The following is a 26,761-nucleotide window of genomic DNA, read 5'->3' on the forward strand; positions in this document are numbered from 1 at the left end:
TGTGTGGTTGTTTGTGTGAATGAAGTTGTAATAATGACAATCATCTGAGCTCATCTGCAACCTTAAAAGAGTAAACATTACTTCCCACACTCACATCTCACCTTAATTTTAAAGGAATCACCCTCCAAGACGACAGACACCCCCACTTTGAGTCATTTTCACTTGACTTCACTTCAAATCACATCTCTCAATCACACAAATAAATAAACAGCCAGCTGGTTGTCAGCATCAACAAATGCACAAGTAGGTCCATCATGTTATAACAATCAATCAATCATAGAGACATATATATAAACAAACAAACAATTATCTGTACATAACAACAACTTATCTATCTCTGCTATATTATTATTATTATTATTATTATTATTAGAAACAAAGAAAGAAATGGTCACACTGTCATTAATAGCCGCTGCTGTATTGGTTTCATTACTGTCACCTCTGACAATAGGCGAGACATTCACTGGTCTCTTCTTTGCTATGCTGTTGATGTTCTCCATGCCACTGTCAATCAAAGAAGAATGACAATCAAGGCATCGTTGTCGTCATCTACACTCTCTACAACAACACTATTATAGACAATATCGATATCGATATCGACCTCAACAACATCAACACAAACATCTTAGATGTAGTCTTCAGCAATATCAACATAATCACTATCATCCTTATCATCATTAGTATGAAGACAACGATGCCACAGTACTCTCCCTCGAGATCTCTCCCTCTCTCACTATCTCTCTCGTGTTAAAAGGAATGTTACACAACACCTTAATGTGGACAGTTGGCTAACTCCTCCAGAGGACCCTCAGTGGTCGTACATCAAAGTCAATCGTGTTATAGACAAGACAATCAATCAACTGACATCGACAAGACAACATTGGTCCAAGATCAATGTGCCAATCAGTTGATAATAAAGTATTCAAGTTCCAAGCTTTATTCATTCACTCATATTAATTATCGTGCAAAGATGTCGATCGAGAATGTAGCTCTCTTTGCAGCTTGCCCTTGATCACACGATGCCTGATGTAGAGTGCCACGAGCGTGACAATGGCAATTCCTCCAATCACTGAGGCCACGATCACGACGATCAGTTTCCATCCAGTGATGCCACCAGCATCACAGGATCGGCCAGAGGTGGGCTCGATCAAACTACTAAAGTTTGGATCGATCATCACACTTGTGTGGAAGGCGCCCGTCTGGATGGCCGTCATGAACGAGTACTGGTTGGACGAGATGTTGTAGAGCACATCGTCGTTGGACAGCGCGACGACACTGGACCTGGCGATTCTGGAGTCAACAATCATGAACTGGGCAAACTTGGCCAACAGGATGGAGCCACCCGACTTGATCTGGTACCATGTTAGAGAGCCCTGGAGGTTCTGGCCGGAGGAGGTCGAGGTCGCGGTCTGGCTGCCACAGTCCTGCTGAGTCTGGTTGGGTGCGACAGAAGAGTAGATGATCTGCAAAGTGTTCAAGTTGGACGAGAATGTCCAGTTGGCGATGGTGATCAAGTACTTCATAGAGTTGGATGGCATGGAGATGGTCTCTCCGGCAAAGTTAATCTCTTTAGCTTCGTCGTAAATTGTCATGTTGACCGTGACCACGACAGTCTCGCCAGCGAAAGTTCCTTGGAAGATGTAGTTGGACGATGTGTTTGAGCGCTTGTACCACTCAATGTAGTTCATGTCTAACGTCTTAACGTTCTGAAAGCTGCTCTGCTCGCGCAGGTATGTGATGGCCACTGTGAAGTTAAAGCCATCTCCAACGATAATCGTGCCACCTGTTCCATCGGGGATTGGAGTGTTGCTGTTGTTGTTCTTGCGCTTAGAGCAGTCCAGGTCGTCCCACAAAGGAGGACATATGCACAGACCGGTGTTGTTGTTGCATGTGCCACCATTGAGACAATCCATCAGACATGGCTGGGTTGTGTTGAGTGGGATGTCGTAGGCAAAGGCGAAGGAGCCTCCCTGCACACCATCAACTGTTACATTGACGTATGCCAAGCCATTGGCATTCGTTGTAATGTCTCCCTTGAAGTTGCGACATACAAGCATGGTGTTGTTGAAGAACTGGGAGTCGCATTGAACTCCACCAATGATCACGTTGAGACCTGTCGTTGCAAAGTTTGTTCCAGAAACGGTGACATCACCGCCAGTTGGAAGGACTGTCGAGGCGGAGAACACAGTCGGCTCCTGGTATGTGAGTGAGTAGTTGGAAGAGTACATTCCATCTACAAAGGCGCGGGCTGTCAGACGTCCAGTGCCCATGGCAATGTCACAGGTGATCAAGTAGGTCTGCGAGCCATTCCACATTGGAGTGTAGAGGTAGCTGCATTTTGAAGCCATCTCCACCTGTTGAGCAGAGGTCACATAGAAGGAGGGCGAGGTCGAGGCATTGTTGGACAGTGTCTTACCAAAGAAGCTGCCCTCAATTGTGATTGTACCTCCAGTCACCGGTGGTTGGTTCACAAATGTTATGTTTGGTCGGTTGATCACTGTGATGTTGTTGGTAACCTGCTTGGATACATTGATTGTGTAGTTTCCATTACGTAGATGGCTTGGCTTGGATGTGAAGACCAGCTGAGTATGAGTTACAGAGTCTGGATGAGCAATCACCTCGCCGTCCGTGGTCTCTATTGTAACGCGTTCTGGCCACACACCAAAGTTGGTACCAGTGACAGTCACGACGACAGAGTCCAAGGTAGTCCACTGACTGATAGTTGGTGCAGCGTACCTGTATTCAAACAATGCACTCTTCTCACCAATGAAGATGGCACCACTATGATATCCTGTGCCAGCTGGAACGTTAACTGTGATGCTGGTGAATGTCGGTGTAGCAGCCATAGACAAGTTGCTTTGTGATCCAAGGAGAACAGTGACCTGGTCAGCATTGTTAAAGAAGTTGGTGCCAATGAATGTTGTAACAGCTCCAGATGTAGGAGCATTCTCTGGCGTCCAAGATGAAATCATTGGTTCAATGTAGGAAATGGAGATGGATTGAGCAGCTACTTGGTTCTTTGTAACATCACGGATGACCAAACTTCCATCTTTGACTCCTGGTGGGATGGTGATTGTAGCCGAGCCAGTCCAAAAGTCGGCAGTCATTTGCAATGTGGCACCATTCAAAGTTGCTGTTATAGTGTCTGGATTACTAGGTCTTCCAAAGTTAAACAATCTAATATTGATCCTACCTCCAGATGTCGGGAACACATATGATGTTTGGGATGATACCTCAAACACTAAGTGATGGTGAAAGGTCAGTCAGTATGGAATCATTCCAAATTCACGATCAACATCAAACATACCTGTTGCTGGAGTTGCACCAAATACGATAAGAATACTAGCTGATGGAGTTGATCCAGGTCCATCTGATACAAGGGTACCATTGCTATAGGCGAAGAAACGTGATGCAGTAGTGACACTGGATAGTTGTGCATTGTTTGGATATACAGTGGTAGTTGTACCCTTGGCAGAACCACCCTCCAAGTTAATATATGAACCATTGTATCCCACAGAGTACCATGCTCTCCAACTCAATCCACTTATTGAATTGTACATGTTGTTGATTCCAGTGAACAATGTCTGATCAGCAACCAAGCCCAACATTCCCCTTGTTCCATTCATAATAGAGTCTGCGGCCAATCTTGCAGCTGTGTCATAAGTAATATCATTGCACTTAATGACTGAATAATACTTGTTGGTTATATCTACTTTGTGAATGTATTGGGCTACATGTCAGTAATCAATCAATCAAAGTGATGTTGCTAGAGGACTTACAAAAGGCTGCTCGGTAGGATGTTGTGGAGACGTTTTGGAATTGGACAACGATGGGATACCATCTGTTGATGTTGTCATATGGTGTACATTGTAGTAGGCCAGTGACATCGTTGTAGGACTCATAGTTGCACACTGGATTGGCTCCTATGTTTGGAATCAAGAACTTGTAGTCACCCTTGTTGAACAAGTCAATGTACAGGTTCCTAACATAGATGTATATCCTACCACCAGTCTCTAGCATTTTGTTCTCCACCGATATGATCCAAGGTGCTATCAACAACAACTTTTCATTAGTGATCGATCAAACTATACTCTCCATCACCTATCCAAAATACTTACGTTGTGCTGACGAGACGATATTGTAGGTGGATGCACCAGCCTTTACCGCGACCTTGAACAATCCTTGTTTCATGTTGCCAGAGGCTACCTTACATATTACACTGTTGGGTGTTTGGATGAGGACTGATGCACATGTGATGGTCTTGCTGCTATCATAGTAGTTGACGAAAGTGGCAGTAAAGCTGGAGGTGTCATTTAGGTTGGTGAATAGTATCTGGTTGTTGGCATCGAATTGTGAGACGACCGGGTCGCTCAAGCCTCCCCATTCACAAATGTAGTAGGCGGTGGATGTTGGTGAAGTTGGTACAAAGCGGCCATTACTAACAACCAATCCATTTCGATTGGCGTCAAACACAGCATCACCAAACTGGCAATAGGTATAACATTTGTCCAACAAGGTGTTATAATACAATAGTCCAGACTCTGGACCTGATGAATACTGCCAGTTTCCATCACCATCGGAACTGCCCGATATCCATATTGGAGCAGTTGGCAATGTCTTTAAAAAGGCCAACTCCTCATAATATGTGAATGTGGCCAAGTATCTAATGATTGATTATGGTTGGGAAGGGGTCAGAGGGTGGGCGTGGTGGAATCATTCCAGGACAAACATACCCTGTCATTCCTTGGTAAGGAGAATTTGAACATTGCTGGGTGGCAGCACTCAGTGTTAGGTTGTTCTGGAATAGTTGGTAATAGTGATTGTTGATTTTGTTGAGTTGTGGCTGCCCCTCGACAAGGCAAATGGCCATAAGCATGACCGCCACAAACAGACATAGCCTCTGAGTGAGCTCCATGATTTGAATATGTTCGGTGTTGATACAAATAATAAATACAAAGTACAAATACAAGTTTATAAATAATAATAATAAAGTATGAATGAATAGGAATGATGAGAAGAATGAATGAATGTTTACTTTGGTCAAGGATGCGCGGATCCCAAGGATGGGAAGGGTGAGCATTGTTCATTCAGATCAGAAAGAGCAATGCAGTATTACAACAAGGGGGCAAACATACATACTTCAAATGGGCCAGGCAGACAGCCGGAGTCATTGATGTACTCTCAGCCTGGCATGTGTAGAGGGCGGGCGGTCATTTGTAGTGCCCATTTCCGAGACGTACGTCTCCTAGGAGATATGTCCTGCATGGGGGCATCGACAATCAACAAACAAAAGGGGCGGCTACCCCGCCACAATGATCATGCCACCATGACCGTGGGTATTTTGGGCGACAGACTTCACTTTCCGTCATTAATTGGAACATTGGAACAGCGGGCTTGCCCTAAGTTAGATCTTGTTTGCAGTGTTCCCAATACATGCCCACCTCGGAGTGTGTGCTTGAAGTGGTAGTTGATGGTGTTCTGTAGAGCACCATGGTAACCTCAGACAGTAAGTAAGTTGATGTTTACAACTGTTTGTTTGGGCTTGGTTTGAAGACTCTCGAGAGTCAGTAAGTGTGGTGGGTCAGATGATGCCCATTCATCGTAGTGATTGATCAAACTAAACACACCACAATGCGGAAGTTGGTGGGGTCGCGAGTGTGAATGGTTTGATCATTCAAAATATCTGATTTGGATGGAGACCTATGCTTTTCATTTAATTGTAATGCATAGATTAGGCCATTATCCATTATCCATCTTTGTTTGGAATAATAATAATCGATGGATGGTCCATTTCTGTATTGACAAACTCGCACTCTTGGGTTGCTATTCCAAGATATGATGACAATGATGATGATGATGAATAATGATCATGTTATGTCAAGTTAACTTAATCCTACAAGTAATAATCATCGTCATCCATCTTCAATGTGTTCACCTTCTGATTTTTGTACATGTCCACGATCTATTTAGGTGAGGCCAGAGAGTGTCAGTATACTCTTTGGGATAGTCCCAATGTTGGGATGTTTGGAACTTTACCTGTTGGGAGGACGTGGCATCCTCGGGATTCTTGTCCTCTCTGATCCTGATGAATCGTGGGAAACGAAGCGCAATGCCTTTGACAGGGTCCAGTTGACCTGCGGCGGCAGTGTGGATGGGAGAGATGGAGAGGTCAGCTGCCAGCACCTCCCACACCTGCTTAGGATTGAACCAGACGTCTGGTTTAAGTTGCTCAGCCACACGATACATGTTCTTTGGATTGCTTATCACCTCGAACTTGAGTGCCTCTGTGAATTGTTGCAATTGTTCATCACTAAACCCTGTTCCAATCTATGTTGATTGTGTGATTGAATGAGTGAGTGGCACAGTGGACACGAGCCAAATGATCAATCATAATACATACCTTGCAAAGTGTTTGGAAGTCTTCATTGTCATCGTCGTAGCAGGCAAGGAGGTAGGCACCGTACATGCCTGTACGCTTGCCCTTGCCATACCATGCACCAATGGGCACGACGTCTACACTGTCGGTCATGCCTTGAAGATAGTCCTTCTTGATCTTGAGCCAGTTGTACGAGCGCTTCGATGGCTCGTAGATGGACYTTTTCACGGAAGGTCTTTGACCATCAGACCCTCGCAGTTTGCCTTGACGGCCTCCTCCACGTAAGCCTGTATCTCGTCGACGTCCGCCACGTTAGCAAACTGTGCGTACTGGAAGATGTTGGGTGTCACCTTGAAGCTCTCATTCATCACCTCACGGCGGCGACACAACTGCTCATCGATCAGACTTTGTCCATTCACATAGAGCAGGTCAAAGGCGAACACACACACTGGTACCTTGACCTGGTCCAGTGTTACTCCCTATCAATCATTTGGCGCGAGATGTTAGTTCGTTGTTGTCTAGCAAGCGAGCGAGTGTGACATGACGTACCTTGCGTGGTCTGGATGACAGGACTTGGAATGGGAGGATCTTGCCGTTGGATGGGTCCATGGCCACAGCCTCGCAATCAAGGATAAAGGAGTTGATGCCATCGCCAATGAATTTGGGCACGTTGGCAATGATGTCGGGATACTTGGGAGTGTAGTCTTCAAGGTTACGAGTGTATATCTTGATGGTTCCATCCTCAAACCTGTGTATCTGCACACGCTCACCATCGTATTTGTACTCGCAGGTGAACTCCAGACCCTGGAAACGGTCGAGCACCTGTGTGATGCCGTTGGTTGGCTGCGCCAGCATTGGCTTGACGGGCACGCCCACCTTGATCTTGCACGTCTCGAGGATGGTGTCGACGCCATTCTCCTTGCAGAGCAGTGGCACGAGGATGTCGTAGTTTGGCGTCTGGCTGTATGCCCTTGTGATCCTGGCCACGTTCTTATCGACCAAGCTTTGGAACTCGTCCGCAGTCATTGTCTTGCGGACATCCATCACTCCTGATGTGCCTGGTGGTGTGATCGTGAAGGCTCTGGACAGAGCAGTGAGGACCGAACCCTCAGCCAAACCAATGCGCAGCTTGCCCTGCAACGAACGAATGATGTACAATGCCTCGCTCTCCTTGCATGCCACCAGCATCTTCTTGATCAGATCCTTCTTCTTGTTCTGGGACTGTTGGGTTTGGAATGAGTGATCGATTGATTGATTGAGTGAGTGAGTGATTGGTCGTGCACGATGACGAGTAACATGGCCCAATAACTTACGCTGTTGCCGGTGAGGCTGGCAATGTCCTCCAGGGTCTTGAAGACACTCTTGATGGTGAGAGGAGGAGAGGCAAAGAGGGTGGACTGGGTGGTTCGGCTGGACTGTGACACGATGCCAAGGTCGCCAGCGTCCTTGATCTCTTGTTTGATCGAGTCGACGGTGCGGCCAGTCGTCTCGGACACGGCCTTGATCAGGATGGACTCGCCAATGCCCAACTCCTTGCCACCGTAGGATGGTCCAATCTTGTTGATGGAGAGGTAGATCACAGTGACCAGGTCCTGTGGCGACAGTAGCATCACCGAGCGGAACAGGTTTGCCAAGTGCTCAATGATGAGCAGACGACGACTGGTGGATTCGATGCGCTCAAATGTCTTGGCGAGCGCCATGTAAGGCGTGCTCTGGCCCTTCTTCCAAGGGGCGTCCTTAATCGGGTCATACTTTGACAGTGACAACAGCTCCTGCTCAAGCATCTTTGCCGAGCCCTTCAGCTTGGACACCACCTGCTTCCTAATAAACTTGGTTACAACCTTCTTGACGATCTTTCCATCTTCCTCCTCCTCTTCTTCCTCTTCAATCTCCTCCTCTATCTCCTCTTCCTCTATCTCCTCCTCTGCATCCTCAACGTCGTCCTCCTCTTTATCATCGACCTTGTCATCGCGGTCATCCTTCTTCAAGATGGCCTTGGATGGTGATGATGATGATGAAGCCAGTGCTGTCTCCATTTTCTTTGGTGATGGCGATGGTGATGGTGTTGATGTTGATGATGTTGATGTTTGTGTTGGTGTTGGTGTGGAAGTTGGCGATGATGTTGATTTCGATGGCGAGCCTTGTGAAGCCTTGTTGGCGCTGTGTGGCGTTAACTCTGTCAAAAGATTGGCGAATGGATTATGTTTGTTTGTATCAGCTGCTGCTGTTGCTGCTGTTGTTGTTGCCTTCTTCTTTGCCGCTGCCTTGCTTGTGGCGCTCTTTGGCTTTGTCTCTCTCTTCTTCTTTGTGGCAGTAGCAGTTGATTTTTTGGGAGCAGCTGCAGCACCACTCTCTTTCCTCTGCTTCTTGACACTCTGTTTTTCCTGGTATTCCTCTTCTTCCTCTGACTCTGATACTGCCTCATCAGCAGCATCATCTTTGTCGTCAATTTCCTCATCATCATCGTCGAATATATCATCCTTGGCTGGTGCTGCAGCAGGGGTGATCTTCCTGAGTCTGCTCATCCTTGTCTTTGGTTGATCATCGATGACCATCTCTTCCTCTTCATCATCGAATATATCATCCTTTTCTTTTTCAACATTTTGCTTTCTCTTTATACCAATATTACTGCTACTATTGCCATCATTGTTGTTGGTCTTTGTTGGAGATGTCTTAAGTGGAGAGGTCTGTTTGTTTGTGTTGTCGGTGGTGGTATCAGTGGAAGTGACACCATCAGTGCCCTTCACTTTAAGGAATGCCAGCATAGAGCTCTGCATCATATATCTATCTCTTATCTGATTTATATATATCTCTTTAAATTGAACAAGTATGTTGTTATTCATTCAAACAAAACGATGACCTTCATTCATCTCCCACAAAAAAAGAGCGCCACTTTCAAATTCAAGGTGTCCAGGACTGGACTTCGAAGAATGAATGACCAATTCCAAATCAGATGATGAATAGTATAATTACTATAACTGGTGTGTCTATCAATCATTGATCAACCTATCAACAAACAATCAAATAATCGTTCAGTCTAACCAACCTATCAATTGTCCATGATAGTCGAATAATCGTCAATGAAATAAATGACTTTGAACTTTGAAAATGAAGCATGTTTGTTCACTTTGATGTCAAAATCTGACAAATCGATACAGATACAGATACAAATACAGATACCTATATAATATAACTTTATACATACATACATAATGTCATCTAATATACCACAAGAGAGAAACTTAGATGCATGTATACATATACGTGACTTGGACCCTATGGTCACAGAGTCATTACTTTGGGAACTGATGATACAGGCAGCACCTGTAGTCAAGGTGTTCATGCCAAAGGACAAGCTTACACAACAGCACTCAGGCAGAGCCTATATCGAGTTCCAAAGCGAAGCAGATGCAGACTATGTCATGAGGATAATGAACTATGTTAGATTATTTGGTCGACCACTGAGGCTTAAGAAGGTATGTTGTTTGTTATTGTTGATGATGTTGATGATGTTGATGATGGTGATGATGCTCGCGAGAGACTAACATGTTAATGTAATGTACAAACACAACACACAATATAGGGTAACAAGGATAAGATAGATGTTGGAGCTAACCTATTCATTGGAGGTCTTGACAATGAAGTGGATGAGAAGTTACTCAATGATACCTTTGTTCAATTCGGAATGATTATACAGCCTCCCAAGGTATGTTATCTCTTCATACTCATGCTCGCACTCATACTAATACTCTTACTCATACTCACTCATTCAATCATTCATGTAGGTCATGCGAGACCCAACATCAGGACAATCGAAAGGCTTTGGTTTCGTATCGTTTGATAACTTTAATTCTTCAGATGCTGCGATTGAGACGATGAATGGTCAGTTCTTGTGTAATAAGCCGATAACAGTGACATATGCGAGAAAGAAGGACTCGACAGAGAGACATGGAAGTCAGGCAGAACGTATGATTGCAGCAGGCAAACAACGAGGCATACCAGTGTTTGGAGGCGGTCCCTATCCGCCCTCAGGCGGAATGCCCATGCCACCAATGCCACCCATGCCGCCTGGAGGCGGTGGTGGCTACCAACATCATCCTCTTCCTCCTCACCACCCTGGCATGATGCAGCCACCACCTCCCCCTGGAATGATGCAGCCACCTCCTCCTCCACCTCCACTCAATGGTCAACAGTATTACTAAACGAAGTCGTCCTGACCTGCCCTGCTCTGCTCTGCCCTGCATTGTCCACCGCTCCACAATCAATCAGTTCTCGTTAGGTATCAAGCAAGCGATGCTTTACCTTTGCGCGATCAATGATATGATATATACATGTGGAGCGAGTGAGTGAGCGATGTTGGCATGAGGCTGTTGCAGTATGGAATGCATTAACTGTATCAACCTTATAGTCTTTAGTATTGTGTATCTTATAGTGTTGTATGTACATATCGTCGACGACCTGTCATTGTTTATATAATATATATATATATATGTGTAAGATGAGACTTAGTGCGTGACATATGCCCTTGCGCAAGCCGCAGCCACAGCTGCATAGATGGCCACAACAATAACATAATCAACTACGTTCTCCTTGTCCTCTCTGTTCTTGATGTGCTTCAATCTTGTATGAGTGCCATCTGAATGATGATGATGCCGTGCATGTATTGTTAGTCAATCAATCAACATCATCTACACGATGTACATACCACAGAATGGTCTCTCCTTTGAGTAGCCGCAGCGACAGACAAAGACTACCTTGTCTTTCTCCATGGCGACTCTGATGGGTACGACATTTGATCCATTGTTCTGATTGAATACGACATGAGAGTTGTCGCAATAGGGATAGTTCTTTGATTGTCCACATCGACATATGAACTTATCGCCATCTGATGCATCAACAGGCAGTGGACCATCGAGTGATATATTATCACTGTGAATGACCCATTGTGGGGTAGGCGGTTCACTATTCGTCTCTATCTCTTCCGATCCCAACCAGTTTGAGAAGTAGTTCCTAATAGAGTTCATTCTTCTTCTTTATATCTCTTCTCTACTGTATATATATGTATCTGTTTGTATGTATCTGTTGAACTTGAAGGGTCAGCAATGACAACTTGATGATGTCGTCTTGGTTTGTTTTGAGCAATCCCACAAATGAAGCGTGAGATATATTGGTAATTTGGTAATAATTGACCAAGTCATTGGTAAACCTGAGAATGGGATGGTTTGGACAACAACATGTCCAACATGGCAAGTTTATTATTTGAGTGATGGATGGCTTGGCCAACCTTTAGAGTGATTGTGATTATTATTTCTTTACAACTAAAATGAATGGATGTTGTTGGAATGTTAGAGAATGGTCTCACTCCTCGATCGATCAATCAATTCATACTTACCATCGAACCTTATCTTTGTCTTGCCAATCTTAAAGACGTCTCCTATTTGGAGAGGATGACGGTCCACTGGCCTGTGGTTGATCTTTGTTCCATGACCAGAGCCCATGTCGAGCAGGATGCAGGCTGTCTCGCTCACTTCGACCTTGCAATGCGTCCTCGACACCAATTTATCGTCCACTTGTATATTACATGACTCTGATCGTCCGACTGTGTTTGAGCCTATCACCAGCTTCACCATCTTGGGCTTCGAGCCTGGTGCCGCGTTGGCCGGTGTGAAGGTGAGAATAGCAACGCTCTTCTTGCCAAGTGCTAGAGGGGCGGCATTGCTATTGATCGATGGTTCGATGACGGCGGCGACGCTCGGGGCGATGGCACGAGGCCTGCCCAGCTTGGAGCACTGGAGCGACTCAACCCAGTCCTCCATGGCCACCTGATGCTTGGCCTTCAGAATAAAGACACTCAGAGGTGTCACCAGCTTGAACGAATGTAGCAAGTCATTCGAGATCGATGTGTCGCAAGTCTGTATCTCAGTGTATTTCAATGTGATCACTCCTTGTGGCGGCTAAGTATGTTGTTGTCGTGCGTTAGTGATTGAGTCAATCGAGTTGATTGAACGAACGAATGAATGAATGAACGATACGTACCAACTTGGATGACTTGTAATAGTATATACACTGATTGAGGAGAGCAAAGTAATACTGCTTCCAGGTGATTTCTCCATTGTTCTCGTCCTCCTCCATCATGAGGAGCGTGCCAGTCTTCTCCTTCTTGGACTTGCCAATGATGTGTGTGGATTTGTTGTCGATCTCGGCCAGCAGCAGCAACAGACGGTCGAGCTCCAGCTCGGTCTTCTTCTCAAACAGCGGGTACACCTCTTGGAAGGCCTGGTAGCGCTCGTTGTAGTCGTCGAGCGTCAGCGTGTTCTTGGTGAGCTTCTGCATGACAAAGTTCCAGCGCTCAAAGTCCTCATTGTTTGTGGCGCAGAACGCGTCGATGCGCTTGTACGAGAACACCTGGAACATGTACTTGCTGACGTCTGGTGTTCGCATATCAATGATATGCTTCTCAGACATCACCAATGGAGGTGATACGAATGATATCGAGATGATTCCCTTTGGTTTCTTGGACTTTATGTATGATTGATTTGATTGATTGATTGAGTGAGTGAGTGAGTGAGATCGATCAGGTGATCAATCAATCAATCAACTAATGATACATACATTCTTGTTGTTGTAATAATACAGGTTGTTACCGTTGAGAGCAAAGTAATACTTCTTCCAACCTGAGCTGAATCGCTTCTTCTTGAGCAGCTCACCCTCGATCGAGCAGATTGGACCGTCCAACTCGACAAAGGACCACGGTCTCTCGATGATCGACAAGAGGTTGGATATCTTTCGATCGACATCGCTATGCTTCTCTGAGATATTCTTGATGTCCTCATGAGGTGTCCTATGTCTATTGTTCTGTTTCTCATCCCACATCTTTAATATAGTCTCTTGGGTACCACCGCCAATCATCGATGGCATCATATCCTTTGCGCCATTATTATGTTGTGATGTATTCAACAGATTGACCTCTTCGTCTGATTCATCATCAGATATATCCACGAGCTTTCCATACATCATTCTGTTGCTGTCTGTTTATCTATTCTATTCTATTCTATTTGTTTCCCTTATTCGACTGATTGATTAATTGATTGATCGTATGATATTGACTGATTGATCAGTTTGATAGTATGATATTGACTGATTGATTGATGGAAGTATATATATATGTATACAAATGTTACGAATAACTATAAAGTTGAAGTAAGAGATTGGATGGATAGATGGATGGAGTGAATGAATGAATGAATGGTCGTGTTAGTGCGCGTGTGAATGTCCACTCACTCTTGTGTGTTGTGTTGTACCTTGTAATTTTATTTTTGGGTTAGCCACACACCAACATCCTTCATCGAACCCTTTTTGAAAAGTTGAACCCTTGTCAAGAACTGTGTGAGCTTAGGCAAATCGGATGGTGATCGTGATTGGGTGAGGTCACTTGCAGGCAGCCCCAGCCCAACAATCAGCACAGGTCACCACCACACACACAAGCTATTGTCAGGGAACACGTCAATTCATGTCTTGGCGGGGGTCTTGATGTCTTTGTTGGTCCATGCGATGATGTGGCAATAATTGATTGATTGAATGATAGAGTTGGCAACATCACAGTGATAGTAGTATCTATGAAAGAGGAAGTATTTATTACGAATAAATAAATATAGGGCAAGGCCTTCCAGGTGGGAGTTTGAAAGGCAACCCTGGGCTGAGTTGAGGGATGGATGGATGGATTGTTGGGAATTGATGGGTTGTTCTCTCTCTTGTTGGCGCCAACCAACTATCTATCGGTAAATGGAAACACCATGTGAGGTTAGCTTCTGCACGATGAAGCTCGATATGTCTTTGCAGCCGCTGACATTGACAAAGCGGATCGAAGAGCACGAGTCGATCACGCTCTCCAATGCGGCGTCAGTGATCTTGGGACAGCGCGAGATGTCCAGGTTCTCCAGCGACGGGCAGCTCTTGGCAAAGTTGATCAATGCGCTATCCTCCAAGTGCAAACACCATGAAAGGTTGGCAGACTTGAGTCGTAGTGGCGTGCCATCAATGATTGTATCGCTTGTGAGTGAGTTGTAGCCGCGCAGCTTGAGAGTGTGCAGCTTGGGCCACATCTTGATCGCGTGGCGGATGCCTTGTGGAGTGATAAGGTTGCTACAATAGGACAGGTCCACACTTGACAGCATTGGACATCCAACAGCAATACGTAACAGTGCAGAGTCAGAGATGAAGCGGCAGTATCCAAGCTTGATGGACTCGAGTTGTGCACAGCCAAAGCCGTCCGAGATGGAGCCGAGTGCAGACACTCCAGTGTCTGTGATGACGCACTCCTCGAGACAGATGACACGCAGCATTGGCAGGCCGTGGGCAATGCGAATCAAACTGGCGTCAGTGATCTTCTCACACATGCTGATGTCCAGATGGATGAGCGACGGACACATCGTGGCCACCTCGATAATGGCATTGTCCGTGATCAGAGTGCAGGCAAACAGAACCAGACGGTTGAGCTGAGGCTTGGTGCGTGCCAGCTCCATGACCGACGCATCGGTGACGTTCTTGCACTTGGTCAGGTCGATGTTCTTCAGGTTGGGACAGCGCTGTGCGATCGCTACGATCGACTCGTCGGTGATGTCCTCGCAGTATGCCAAACTGATGGTCTCGAGGTGCGTGGCCTGGATAGTGATGGCCAGCACCGAGCTGTCATTGGTATTGATGCATCGGTTCAGGTCAAGATGCACAAGTCTCTGCAGACATTGCTGGTTGGCTGTGGAAGTGGCGGCGGCGATCAGTGTGTCCATCGAGTCGACATTGTCGTCGGCCGGCAGGATCAGCTCGTCGTCGATTTGGAATGCGGCCGTCGTGATATTCTTGGACGAGCACAGGTTGAGCGTGCTGATATCCAGACAGTTGCGCACGATGGCCTGAACGCCCTCGTCAGTGATTTGCTCGCACATGATTGTCTCGAGGACGGCGAGCGACTTGCAGCGTGCTCCGATGCATTTGAGCGCCACGTCTGTGATGCCCTTGCCGCTGATCTTGATGCTGGTCAGCTGACGACTGTTGTTACATATATTTACAATGGCGTGGTCGGTGATGTAGCTGCACTCGAGCAGGTCGATCGACTGCAGTGTGGTCAGGTTGAACGCCTGGAACGCTGCATCCGTAACTTGGACACAGCGGCGAAGCTCCAGAGTCTGCAGGCGGCGACTGTATTGGTGCAGTTCGTGAATTGCTGCGTCAGTCACCTTGATGCAGCCGGATAGGTTGATGGATCGCAGCGCGTGGCAGCCACGTGCTAGGGCAAGCACGCCGGCGTTGCACACCTGGAAGCAACCCTTGAGATTGATCACTTCGAGGTTCTTGCAGCCGTTACCAATGGCCGTAAGTGATTCTGACGAGATGTTGGTGCAGTTGGCCAGCGAGAGCTTCTGGAGCTGAGTGCAGACACTTCCAATTGTTCGTGTGCTGTTGGCCGTGAGCAGATGCGCGCCCTCCAAATCGAGTGCCAGGATCGTTGGCACTAGCAAGCGAGACAACATTGTGTCGTCCAGTGGAGTTGTGATTGGACCGCTGCTACCCTTGACGCGCTCCTGATTGATTAGCATTGTAATCACCTTTTGTAGCAGTTCGTCGGGCAGGGTGATGCCGCGAAGGGTGTGTATCTGTTGACACACCTTGGCGATGCATAGCTGGAGCAAGGGTGCGGGCGTCTGTGGCGCCAGCTTGGTCTTGGGCGAGTAGAGATACGATGTCGAGCCATGCTGCTGCATCTCTGGTGAGGTGTGTCCATTGCCACTATCTGTTCTGTTCTTCTTCTTTGCGCTGGCATCGATGTCATCAGTAATCACCTCCATCATTTGATCATCGTCTTGCTGCTGTTGATGTTGTTGATGTGCATCAGCCACCATGATGATTGGCAATTGTGTCGTACTGTTGCTGTTGGCATGTGTGATGACCAATGGAGGGGCTGACAACTTGTGCTTGCTGGCATGGGCCACGCGTGGATCCTTGCTTTCGAAGGGATCGACGATGTTGATGTAGTTGTCGATGATGTTGAGCACAAACTCGGGCTTGGCCTTGGCCTGCTTCTGGCGACGCAGGCGGAATGGTGAGTTGAGCAGGTACTGCATTGTGTGCTCGAGATGCTTCTCGATCGAGTCGATGTAGGACAGAGCCGTGCCGAGCATCTCGAGCAGGCGTTGCTGGATGCGCGCCGCCGACATGAGTGGCGTGCTGTGGAAGCACTTCTGGATCAGGTCGTGGTAGCTAAACAGCAGCTTGGGGTCGTTGACCTTGAGCATCAGCTCGGAGCACAGAGCGTCAAGGCAGATGGTGTAGATCAACTGGGTCATGTTCTGGCCGACAAAGTAGTTCTGGATGTGCTGGATCTTGGTGTGGATGTTGCGGTCGGACGATGCCTGGCAGTACTTGACCAGTTTGACGTGCATAGCCTTCTCCTCGGCCGTCATGGCCACCTTGTTGAGAAGCAGCTTGCTGACGTCGCCCAGGATGCTCTGGGAGAACACTATGATCTCGTCCTGCAGAGGCGGCAGGCGGTCAATCAGATTCTCGCGCCAGAAGTTGGGCGTCCACATGATGAGCTGCTTGCATAGCAGCACTACTGGGTTGCTTGAGGTGGTGCTGTAAAAGTCGATCGGACTGCCGTTGCCATTTGTGTTGACCAGACGCGAAGAGGTCAGCGCGTAGAGGTTCGAGCAGATCTCGGTAACGGTGCCCACATAGTCAGGCGATGAGATGCGGAATCGTTCCCACTCATTCATCGAGATGGACTCGCACTCGGCCACGCGGTTCAAAAAGACCGACTCTGAGGCCTCTGAGCTGATGTAGGCCAACAGCTTGCGCTTCCACTGGGCGACACGAGTGCGCAGCGAGGAGGTGATTCCCTCGACGCTGGAGGGGCCGGGGCTGGGGCCCACCTGCTTGTACTGAAGATACTGGCTACGCCAGTTGTTGCCGCGGATTCCACCGGTGCCTGGGCCGGGTGGATGCTGCTGTTGCTGCTGCTGATGCTGTGGACGAGTAACGTGCAGCTGCTCTGTGAACGAACTAGAGAGGTTCTCCTCCATCATCACGGTGGCGGGAGACTGGGGCGGCTGCTCTGGCGGCGAGTCGACCATCTGATTTGAGTTGTTATGTACATTGGAGGCACTATTCTCCAGGTGGATGATCGGTATTGCCTGTGGCTGAGTGCTCTTGAGATGAACTATCGATGTGGTCCTGGCAAAGCTGTCCTTGAACTCGTCAAGTGCGCGCAGTTGACGAGACCAACTGTCATAAGATGCTTGATTGATGATCTTGATGAACAAAGGAATGTTGGAGATGGCCTTGAGGTGATGCATCGAGTTGAATAATATGTCATACTCTGATGGCAATGCTTTGTTCAAGTCTGCTGAAGAGAACAATAGCGGCTGTATATTAGAGGTGAGGTGAGCGAGTCAGTGAGTGAGCTAGGACCATGGACAGAAGGTTGGGGTATACATACCATCAGTTGAATCAGTTTGAATGTGTTGAGTATATGTTCGAGGTTGTGAGGGGAGCGAGCATTGCGATATAGCTTCTTGAGTTGCGAGATGATCATGCCCTTGGAGTTGTAGATACCCTTGGGATAGTCGTACTTGTTCTGTTGTCGCTCGCCCAGCTCTGCAAACTGCACCACTCCATCCATGCCCAGCTTCTGCATGAAGTTGGAACCAATGATGATGTCGGCCAAGTCGGCAGAGAGGCCGCGGAAGTCGAAAGACAACGCGATCTGATCGGCTTCATTGATAGCTTGCGTGATGCGCGACTTGGAGATGTTTCCACGACGCGTGTCGTCCGAGAGAATTGTGATCTCGCGTCTGCCACGCAGGATACTGCATGGCAGCTTCAGGAAGAAGCTGGATGTGACAAAGGAGTAGTCGGCAAGCACCTCTCTCAGCTTCTCGCGGATGAAGATCCTGTCGATGTTGTGATCGTTACCAATGCCCTTGAACTGAATTGTCTTGCCGAGCAACGGACGGATGTTGGCGGCGATCGGAAGGTCCCACGATGTCTTGACGTCGGCCAATTGCTTGTGTGTGGTGGTGCCTGGCTGCAGCGCAACGCACTTTGTGTACATCAGCTGCAGGTACTCGAGACGACGTGCATGGATGGGCGTCGAACGATCGCTGTCAAACTGGTGCAGTTCCCAGAGGATGCCGCGCAGCTCGGTCTCGGAGATGAAGTCGACAAGCATCTCGCAGGTAGCGGCGTAGCTGATTCGGAACATCTGTGCAGCGCCGACACGGCCCTGAGGCAGCAGGAAGGGGTGGTTGTTGTTGATGGATGGTTGTGTAGCTGGCTGCATGTTCAGCAGGTACTGTGTGGTCTTGTTGATTGTGTCCAGCTCGAGCTCGCGCTCCTTGACCCAGTCGACGGACAGGTTGAACTTCTCGTCGAGCGTGTATGTCTGGTCGATCTGGCTGGGCTGGTGATGGTTCTTCAGCTTGCTCAGAAGGTATGGGCTGGTGTTCTCGAGCGTCTCCATGGGCGCCGAATCGGACAGCGAGGGTGGCGCGGGTGCCGCGCGTCTGTGGCTGCCGATGATGGGTTGCGGATTGGTGCCAGAGGTGACAAAGGTGAATTGGAGCAGTGTGTTCAGCAAGAAGCTCTTTCCAATGCCGTTTGGTCCGAGGACCAGTATCGAATGCTTGTCTTTCACCCACATCCATCCATTGTGAATGTAGGTCGGCCGGCTCTTGCTGCCACCTCCCATGCTGTTGCTGCCGCCAATGCCAAGGCTGACATGGGCGTCGTCCAAGAACTTGGCCGTGCTAAGGCCACCGCTATAATGTGAGACGGGCAGCAGGCTGTCGAGCGCGCCATTGGCCGCCTCGAGCAGCTGCATTGTGCTGACGATGCTGTTTGTGTTGCTGTTGTTCCTGCTGCCGCCGCGAGAGTTTCCATTGCCGGGTAGTAATGAATGTGACGAGTGTGGCGAGAGCGTAAAGTCGGAGCCGCCACCGCGAGGTGTCAGCGGGAAGAATGGCTCAGAGTTGACGAGGTTATCGATCCTCATGCTGTTGTCGCTCTTTGCCGAGCCCAAACTGCTATGTGTGCTGATGCCTCCATCTACATCGTCAATGATCCAATTGGATGCGCTCTTTTGCATGACGCCCAGCAGCGAGTTGGGTGTCAGATGGCGACCCTGTGGTTGTGGACCATTTGCTCCCGGGATCGTTCCAATCGATGGCAACTGAAGGAATGTGGACGAAGATGAGTTGCCGCCTGATCTCGCAGGGCCGTGGCCGAGACCGTTCTTGAGGCCGGCCGATCCACCAATGCTGCTGCCAGTGTTGCTGCGTGGACGTCGCGCGCCGTATCTGGTGGACATGTGTGAGGAGGGCATCTGGTCGGCCGATGCCGGGTCGCCATTCTCGTCGGTCAATATCGTTACGACGCCACCCATGCTACCACTGCTACTATAATTTGAGAATCCCATTGTCGTGGAGATGTCGCCTCCCCACTGTGGCAATGAAGGAGAAGACAACGACACCACCGAGTGAAATGCCTGTTTCTCTCCACTCAACACCAAGTCATCCAACTCTTTATATATCTGTTTCTCCAAGTCATGCTCGCCTGCACTAGATGCTGTTATATTAAGTTAGTTAGTAACTAAGTTTGATTGATTGAATGATGTTGATGTTAATGGCCTACGTATGTCTTGAAGGAATTTCCTCTTTCCAGAAGAATGTGATTTAGGTATCTCTGTAATGTTGTTATTGTTGTTGTTATTGTTGTTGTTCATTGTTGTTGTCTCTTCTCTCTATCTATCTATCTCAATCTCACTCGCGATGTTCTATGTCGCGCCTTATGAGTTGGGTCGTCGAATCGATCGAACAATCTTTGTTATCTCTTGATGAGAGGTATAAAAAATATTACTAACTAATCTGTATTTTATAATAAAAATAAATATAAGAAAGAATAGATGATGTATGTGTAGAGATGGAGTTCGGGTCAGGTCAAGGACACAACAGGTATTCAATTGTAATGATTAAGGTCTGTCTGTTTGTTGACACTTACTCTTTCTCTCTCTCACTCTTAGTCACGCTAAACAACCAACCAAACAAACACACTCAATTAAATGAAATTCATGAAATTTATCAGGAGAATTCGCGCTCTATTGTGCCCATCCCAAGGACACATTGTTTAATCTGTGTGGTAGCGAATGGAAAAGGAGTGTTCGTTTGATCATTCCTTTTGATGGTACCCCCGCACCACCATCAATCAAGTGCACCATAGTTGTTTTCCAAACAAAACATGCGAACATAATAATTATTATTCTTATTCCTCGTCTTTGCATCATCACCTACAACCATTTTAACTTAAGAGCTCTCAAAGAGTGAGAGAGAGACGAAAGTATTCGTTGTAGAAGATGATGATGCCAACATCAACCATCACACAGTCAAACACAATGAACTCCTATGACTCGTCGTCCGTCACCAACATCTGTACCAACAAGACATCTGTCATCCGATTGATCAATTGATTGTTCGATGACCATGTGATTGAATGGTTGTTTGATTGATTGGAATGGACAAAAGGGTGTATGTAATGTTATTGCTGAGTGGTGAGCAGGTTGGGATGGAGCACCTTCTGAAGGTTGATGTAGGGGCTGACAATGCTCTTGAGATTGGCATAGGCCGAGTCCAAGTTATCATTGATCACAACATGGTTAAAGAAACCAGGTCTATCCTGATATGACATCTCCATTCTAGCATTAGTCAATCTCTTCTGGATTGATTCCTCTGATTCTGTGCCACTATAATTGATTGAATGATTGATTGTTAGTGTATCAATGAATGATTGATCGAATGAATGAATGGATGTGATGTACATACCGGCCTCTGAGTCTCTTCTCAAGCTCTTCGTAGGAGGGTGGTGCGACGAATAGGAAGAGACAGGGGATGGCAGCCTTCTTGACGGATTCACAACCTTGGACATCAATGTCGAGTATGCATATCTTGCCAGTGTCCTGAACGTCTTGTAGTGCCTTCTTTGATGTACCATAGTAGTTACCATGAACATTTGCATTCTCTATGAACTTTCCATCGGCAATCTCTGCCTCAATCTCTGGAATCGTTGTGAAGTAATAGTGAACACCATGCTCCTCACCCTGTCTTGGCTTCCTAGTCGTGTGCGAAACACAGAATCCAAACGATCCCTTGAACTCATCCTTCAATCTATTGATCACTATGTATAAGTGATTAATTGATTGATTGAGTTAGTAGGTGAATGATTGAAAGAGCGAAGTAGTTGAGTTGGACCCGGGGGTCAAATGAGACGACTTACAAGTTCCCTTGCCTGCTCCTGATGGTCCAGTTATAACGATTGGTAACAATATAGTTGGTTCTTGTGTAGTAGTAGACATTGTTGTTATTGTTGTATCTGTATCTATATATAAATAACGAAACTAAAGAATATATTCAATGAATGAATCAACTCAAAGTTGAGGCCAAGTGTCGTCTCCTCAACCCACACTGGGGTATCCCATAAATTAAGACCTGGTAACTTCACCCACTCACTCATTCAATCCAACAACATCTTCATGATGAAGGTCAAAGGAGTTAGTTCAGTTCAACTCTAATACTGTTACATACTCTATATATATATTGTTATACATAAGACATCAAACTTGTCAGCGAGTCACTACTAGGATAGGATTGGATTGAGTCCTATATTCAATCAATCAATCAAACAAATCAATCATTCAAACAATATAGACATACAAGGATGTCATCACCAACAACAAACCCTCCTTCAACGTCAACGACAACTACTTCTACATCATCATCACCAACAACATCTACTGTGATGGTTCATCCATCACCATCATCTCTATTCGATCCTTCAGCAACATCAGAACGTATCACATTGACTTGTATGTTTGATCAATGACGCTGAACAACGACATTGATTGTATTGTATTGACTTACACACGTTAACAGACCAAGATGACTTTGGAGTATGGAAGTATGTTGAGCCTGAGCTCAAGAACCATCTGCCACTCAAGAAGATTAGTTGGAAGACAAAGACAGGTCATACAAAGATTGTAGAGTTGATGCCAGTGGACATTATACATTATGATGACGAGCGACTCAAACAGACATTTGAGTTCCAGAACTTGTACAGGAAGCCATACCTCTACCTCTATCTAGTACACTGCGACGAGACAGACATCTACAAGAGCACAGTCAAGAACAAGATCAAGCAGTGGGTCACCAATATGAATGATCGCCAACAAGAGTGGCTGATCATCTACGTGTCGCTGGGCCAGAAGTCCAAGTCATTCCTTCCGCGCACAGTCTACGACAAGATCAAGAACGACTTCAACGTGCGTCGCGACCGATGCTGCCACCTGCGATTCTTTGATGACAGCAACAAGAATGAGGACCTCTGGGAGGACATGCTGTTCAAGGTCAAGGAGGGCATCGTGTCCAGCGCCGAGCAGTACCTCACCACGTACGAGGAGGAGATACGTCGAAGCGACGCTCGTCGCACCACTGCAGGCTGGAGCTACCTCAGCTTCTTCTTCCTAAAGGAGAGTCTGGCACTGATCTACGAACGTGCGCTGCTATACGAGGAGGCTCTGCTGCAGTACATTGAGCTGGAGGTGTTGTTTGCCGACAACAAGTCTCAGTTTGAGAAGGTGGCACTCACGCCACCAATGTCAGGACATCGCGCCACAGCTATCAACGAGTCCACAGACGCAGTGGCTGCTCCCCCAGCCATGAAGCAGGCAGAGCTCAACGACGGAGTCAACCTCTTTGACTCGTCCACAAGGCGCTACTACCGAGAGCTCATATATCAGAACAGGATCACTCTGTATGACTTTAAGCATTACCTATTCGTCAGGCAATCAAAGGTATGTCGTGTCAATCGCATGACCACTGGAACTATTCCAATCATACTCATACTCATTCACAACATTAGTTACTGTTCCTCCTACATCGACCGATCGAAGTGACGAGGAAGGCAGTGTCATTCATTACATCAGTTGGATACATTATCCAGAAGCATCCAAGCAGCTTCAAGCCTTACTTTTATGAGACTTGGGTGTTCTCTGTATCAATGGAAACGATCAAGGCTTGTCAGGAAGCCTTTGAACGTCTGCAGGAGCAGACAGATCAGGCACAGCAGATCACAGCAAGCAGCACAAGGGCAAAGAGCACAACGCCCTCATTCAGTCGTTTCCTCAATGGCTTTGGTAACCTGGTGACGAGCATTGCGCCAACGACAACGACCCCGGCACCCGCAACACTCGCACCACCACAGGCGACAACTGGTGGCGCTGGCGGCACTGGTGGCAGACTGCCATCATCGCAGTCACTCACCAACGTCCAATCGATCCAGATACAGAGCGCAATGGGTAGGACACCATCACTTAGCTCTCTTCCCGACCTTGAGAAGCAACCCGACAAGCAAGACCGCGAGGAGTTGGACTTTATGCTTGCGGACATTCTATTCTGTGCGATACAGCGACTGGAGGAGCTGGCCATCAAGCTGGACATGCTTCCAAATGATGAGAATCTGGACTTTTACAAGAAGGCAGATGACATGTTCAACAAGACTCACAAGACAAGTCCAGCATCATTGTCACCTGTTCAGTCCAATGGTGTTGGCGCTGGTGCTGGTGCTGGTGCTGGCGCAGCTTCAGGCCATCACTCTCCATCTCATGTTGATGGCGCCCACCAGTTGTCACCAACCATATTGTTCACTTACCCTGCACTCCAGGCTGCATTCCAATCGATCAAAGACTTTTCCAAACTCTATCTCGTATGTAGACATACAACTGCCAGTGTTGTGACATCTCCACTAACACCATGTGAATCATCATCATCCTAGGATCTACTCAATCAATCTGAGAAGCTCTATGTACAAACAAACAGAAGCAGGTCACATCAAAGACTATCATATTCACTCGGCAACTTCCACTTGTAAGTATCGAATCGATAATCCAGTGATCCATAGTGTCTAACCAATCAATCAAACAATGTAGTAAACGAGGCAACTTCTCAGAGGCCAGCACAATATTCAAGCGCATTTCAAACATCTACAATCGCGAGAAGTGGAAGATGATTGAGTATGCCATCAAGACAAAGTTGGCATATTGTCACAAGCAATTGAATGAGCTGTCAGAGTATGTAACATACACGGGATGTCACTTGGCAGCGAATACTGACCAAAGTATCAATCAATCAACCAACACTTAGCTACATCACTACATGCATTGGTCTTCTGACACCTGGTCTGCTAAAGAGCGACGAAGAGAGAGAGTATTACTTGAAGGAGATATTCGAAACGACCAAGAACAATCAACTCAATAGTATGTCTGACTAGCGTGAGGAGTACGAGACAAGGTACTAACTCTTCATCAATCAATCAAAGTTGCTACATCAATGCATCCACTGTTCAAGGCAAAGCTGACTATTGTGAACAGTGAATATAGATTCTTGGAGCATGTACGAATTAATCTAAGGATCAAGAGCAATCTGTTCTGTCCTATTGTTGCCAGCCATGGCGCCATCAACTTTATACGCAGCAACAACTCCAATGAGAAGCTGATCTTCAATCAAGTGGACTTTACCATCAATCCAGGCACCAACAACTATGAGTTGACCACAATAGTAAGTTGATCAACTGACGACCATAGGACACCATTTGCTCACCTCCTCGATAATCACAGGGCACAACCAAAGCATCATTCATCAAGGACTCGTGCTGGTTGAAGATTGGAGGTGTATCATTTGGTCAATCACTCAAGGATGGCGTGAATGGCGAAATTAAGATCATTGAGACTGAGTCTTCGATCACATTGGAATCATTTGTACCAAATAGCGCATTACTACTGTGCTGTGTGCAGTACATTGGCGTGCGACTACACACTCATGCTGACGCGATTGAGAGGGGCGTGCTCTCATTCCAGAGCCCAACAAGCGCAACCATCATCCAACCGCCAATGTTCAACATACTGCAACGAAAGAGCAATGGCACAGTGAACACGTTGCAACTGCCATTCGTCAACGAGAAGATACATTTGCAGCAGATTGGACGCGAGGAGCAGCTCGAGTTCTACATCCCTGTCATGGCTGTCAACAACGACACTTGCAGCCATCAGATCACCATCGAACTCCAGCATCAGAAGCAGACAAAAGAGGCTTTCTCCTCGTCGCTCGTGTCGACTGCCCTATTCATCAGTCCATTCTCAGTCGATCAGACGGTGATCCCTGTGGGCAATCGTCTATTCCTCAAACTCATGCTTCAGTGCAGCTCATCAACACCTCTGGTGCTGAGCGACTACCGACTGGAGGAGTGCGATCCACAATACATCGAGGATGCCTCGCAGCGCCACCATTCATTCTATCTCGTCAAGGATCACAACGAGTCGCTCCGTGACATGACGCTGTATCCAGCACACACCATCTCCATGATCTTTGAGGTGAACAGGTATTACCTTAGTGGTAAGTGTCATGCTCAGCCTTCACTACTTGATTCGTCAATGCTTCAGCGACTAACAAGTTTATCCTCATCAGACACCAAAGGATCAATGAAGCTATGTATAAAGTACATCAACAAGCTGCAGGATGTTGACCCACTGGTAAGGAGTTGCAAGCAACTCTGGAAGGACCAGGTCGACTACTACTATCCTATAATCATCGATTGTCCAGAGGTAAGTTATAGCCATGCCTTAGTACAAGCACACTCATCTAACAATATCATCAACGCCCAGCCTCTATACCGAATCGATACCAATCTCCCTCAGAAGGTATACATTGGCGCATTGGTACCTTACGAGTTCACTATATCCAACATACCCAAGGGTACTATTGCTGCCACGGCGCCAGCAGCATCCTCACCAGACAATGGTGAGGCAGCATGCTGCAAGGACACCTTCTTAACGTACCAGATCGAGTTTGACTCTTCATTCTGGACGATATCCGGCCATAACAAGTCACAATTCAAACTCAATGTATGTATCATCCGCACGCATGTCCTTGCAGTCTCCATTAGCCATGACCTAACACATGCACACCATACTCCAATAGCCTGATGATCAGAAGCCACTGACATTTAAGATCAACCTCATACCAATTGGTTGTGGCGCATTGCCAACACCAAAGGTGACATTGATCGGTGTCAATCCTTCAAGCATCCTGTATTCCAAAGCATCAGTGGATCAAATCTATGTCTATCCATCGTCACACTTCAACTCTGCATGTGATCAGATAGGAACCTCCAATGAATAAACCGATCCGCTCACCACTAATCAACACTGTTGTATCGTCTTCGTGAGATGATTGAGTGCAGGTCGACAGACCTGCTTATTTAATCCATCCATTTTGCTACTTGGCTGTATTG

General features: G+C 47.0%; 10 protein-coding genes across 10 annotated transcripts; 2 read left to right on the plus strand and 8 right to left on the minus strand.

Annotated features, from left to right (window-relative positions):
* Window positions 1–953: 953 nt before the first annotated feature.
* SAMD00019534_088150 (hypothetical protein) lies at window positions 954–3,608 on the minus strand (the record flags this gene model as incomplete). The annotated part of the gene is made up of 2 exons (XM_012896172.1): window positions 954–3,241; window positions 3,308–3,608. 2 exons carry the CDS (start codon window positions 3,606–3,608, stop codon window positions 954–956), a joined length of 2,589 nt encoding a protein of 862 aa, XP_012751626.1.
* A 136-nt stretch (window positions 3,609–3,744) lies between these two features.
* Window positions 3,745–4,876, minus strand: SAMD00019534_088160 (hypothetical protein; the record flags this gene model as incomplete). The annotated part of the gene is made up of 3 exons (XM_012896173.1): window positions 3,745–4,049; window positions 4,119–4,663; window positions 4,734–4,876. 3 exons carry the CDS (start codon window positions 4,874–4,876, stop codon window positions 3,745–3,747), a joined length of 993 nt encoding a protein of 330 aa, XP_012751627.1.
* Window positions 4,877–5,893: 1,017 nt separating this feature from the next.
* SAMD00019534_088170 (hypothetical protein) lies at window positions 5,894–6,529 on the minus strand (the record flags this gene model as incomplete). The annotated part of the gene is made up of 3 exons (XM_012896174.1): window positions 5,894–5,962; window positions 6,037–6,327; window positions 6,401–6,529. 3 exons carry the CDS (start codon window positions 6,527–6,529, stop codon window positions 5,894–5,896), a joined length of 489 nt encoding a protein of 162 aa, XP_012751628.1.
* A 71-nt stretch (window positions 6,530–6,600) lies between these two features.
* Window positions 6,601–9,156, minus strand: SAMD00019534_088180 (hypothetical protein; the record flags this gene model as incomplete). The annotated part of the gene is made up of 3 exons (XM_012896175.1): window positions 6,601–6,855; window positions 6,926–7,597; window positions 7,690–9,156. 3 exons carry the CDS (start codon window positions 9,154–9,156, stop codon window positions 6,601–6,603), a joined length of 2,394 nt encoding a protein of 797 aa, XP_012751629.1.
* Window positions 9,157–9,588: 432 nt separating this feature from the next.
* SAMD00019534_088190 (hypothetical protein) lies at window positions 9,589–10,572 on the plus strand (the record flags this gene model as incomplete). The annotated part of the gene is made up of 3 exons (XM_012896176.1): window positions 9,589–9,852; window positions 9,960–10,082; window positions 10,162–10,572. Coding segments are annotated over 3 exons (798 nt in total), but the record flags the coding sequence as incomplete, so codon positions are not given.
* Window positions 10,573–10,881: 309 nt separating this feature from the next.
* Window positions 10,882–11,400, minus strand: SAMD00019534_088200 (hypothetical protein; the record flags this gene model as incomplete). The annotated part of the gene is made up of 2 exons (XM_012896177.1): window positions 10,882–11,012; window positions 11,082–11,400. The coding sequence occupies 2 exons, from the start codon at window positions 11,398–11,400 to the stop codon at window positions 10,882–10,884; spliced, it is 450 nt and encodes a 149-aa protein (XP_012751631.1).
* Window positions 11,401–11,683: 283 nt separating this feature from the next.
* On the minus strand, window positions 11,684–13,393 carry SAMD00019534_088210 (hypothetical protein; the record flags this gene model as incomplete). The annotated part of the gene is made up of 4 exons (XM_012896178.1): window positions 11,684–11,694; window positions 11,769–12,330; window positions 12,413–12,895; window positions 12,989–13,393. Coding segments are annotated over 4 exons (1,461 nt in total), but the record flags the coding sequence as incomplete, so codon positions are not given.
* Window positions 13,394–14,148: 755 nt separating this feature from the next.
* On the minus strand, window positions 14,149–20,150 carry SAMD00019534_088220 (hypothetical protein; the record flags this gene model as incomplete). The annotated part of the gene is made up of 3 exons (XM_012896179.1): window positions 14,149–17,793; window positions 17,868–19,993; window positions 20,060–20,150. The coding sequence occupies 3 exons, from the start codon at window positions 20,148–20,150 to the stop codon at window positions 14,149–14,151; spliced, it is 5,862 nt and encodes a 1,953-aa protein (XP_012751633.1).
* Window positions 20,151–20,959: 809 nt separating this feature from the next.
* On the minus strand, window positions 20,960–21,773 carry SAMD00019534_088230 (hypothetical protein; the record flags this gene model as incomplete). Its single annotated transcript, XM_012896180.1, has 3 exons — window positions 20,960–21,164; window positions 21,244–21,595; window positions 21,695–21,773. 3 exons carry the CDS (start codon window positions 21,771–21,773, stop codon window positions 20,960–20,962), a joined length of 636 nt encoding a protein of 211 aa, XP_012751634.1.
* Window positions 21,774–22,135: 362 nt separating this feature from the next.
* On the plus strand, window positions 22,136–26,649 carry SAMD00019534_088240 (hypothetical protein; the record flags this gene model as incomplete). Its single annotated transcript, XM_012896181.1, has 11 exons — window positions 22,136–22,283; window positions 22,351–23,267; window positions 23,336–24,178; window positions 24,248–24,339; window positions 24,402–24,542; window positions 24,616–24,728; window positions 24,791–25,029; window positions 25,089–25,863; window positions 25,936–26,072; window positions 26,133–26,372; window positions 26,449–26,649. 11 exons carry the CDS (start codon window positions 22,136–22,138, stop codon window positions 26,647–26,649), a joined length of 3,846 nt encoding a protein of 1,281 aa, XP_012751635.1.
* Between the last annotated feature and the right edge of the window lie 112 nt (window positions 26,650–26,761).

Source organism: Acytostelium subglobosum (assembly GCF_000787575.1).
Source record: "Acytostelium subglobosum LB1 DNA, scaffold: scaffold19, whole genome shotgun sequence".
NCBI lineage: Eukaryota > Evosea > Eumycetozoa > Acytosteliales > Acytosteliaceae > Acytostelium > Acytostelium subglobosum.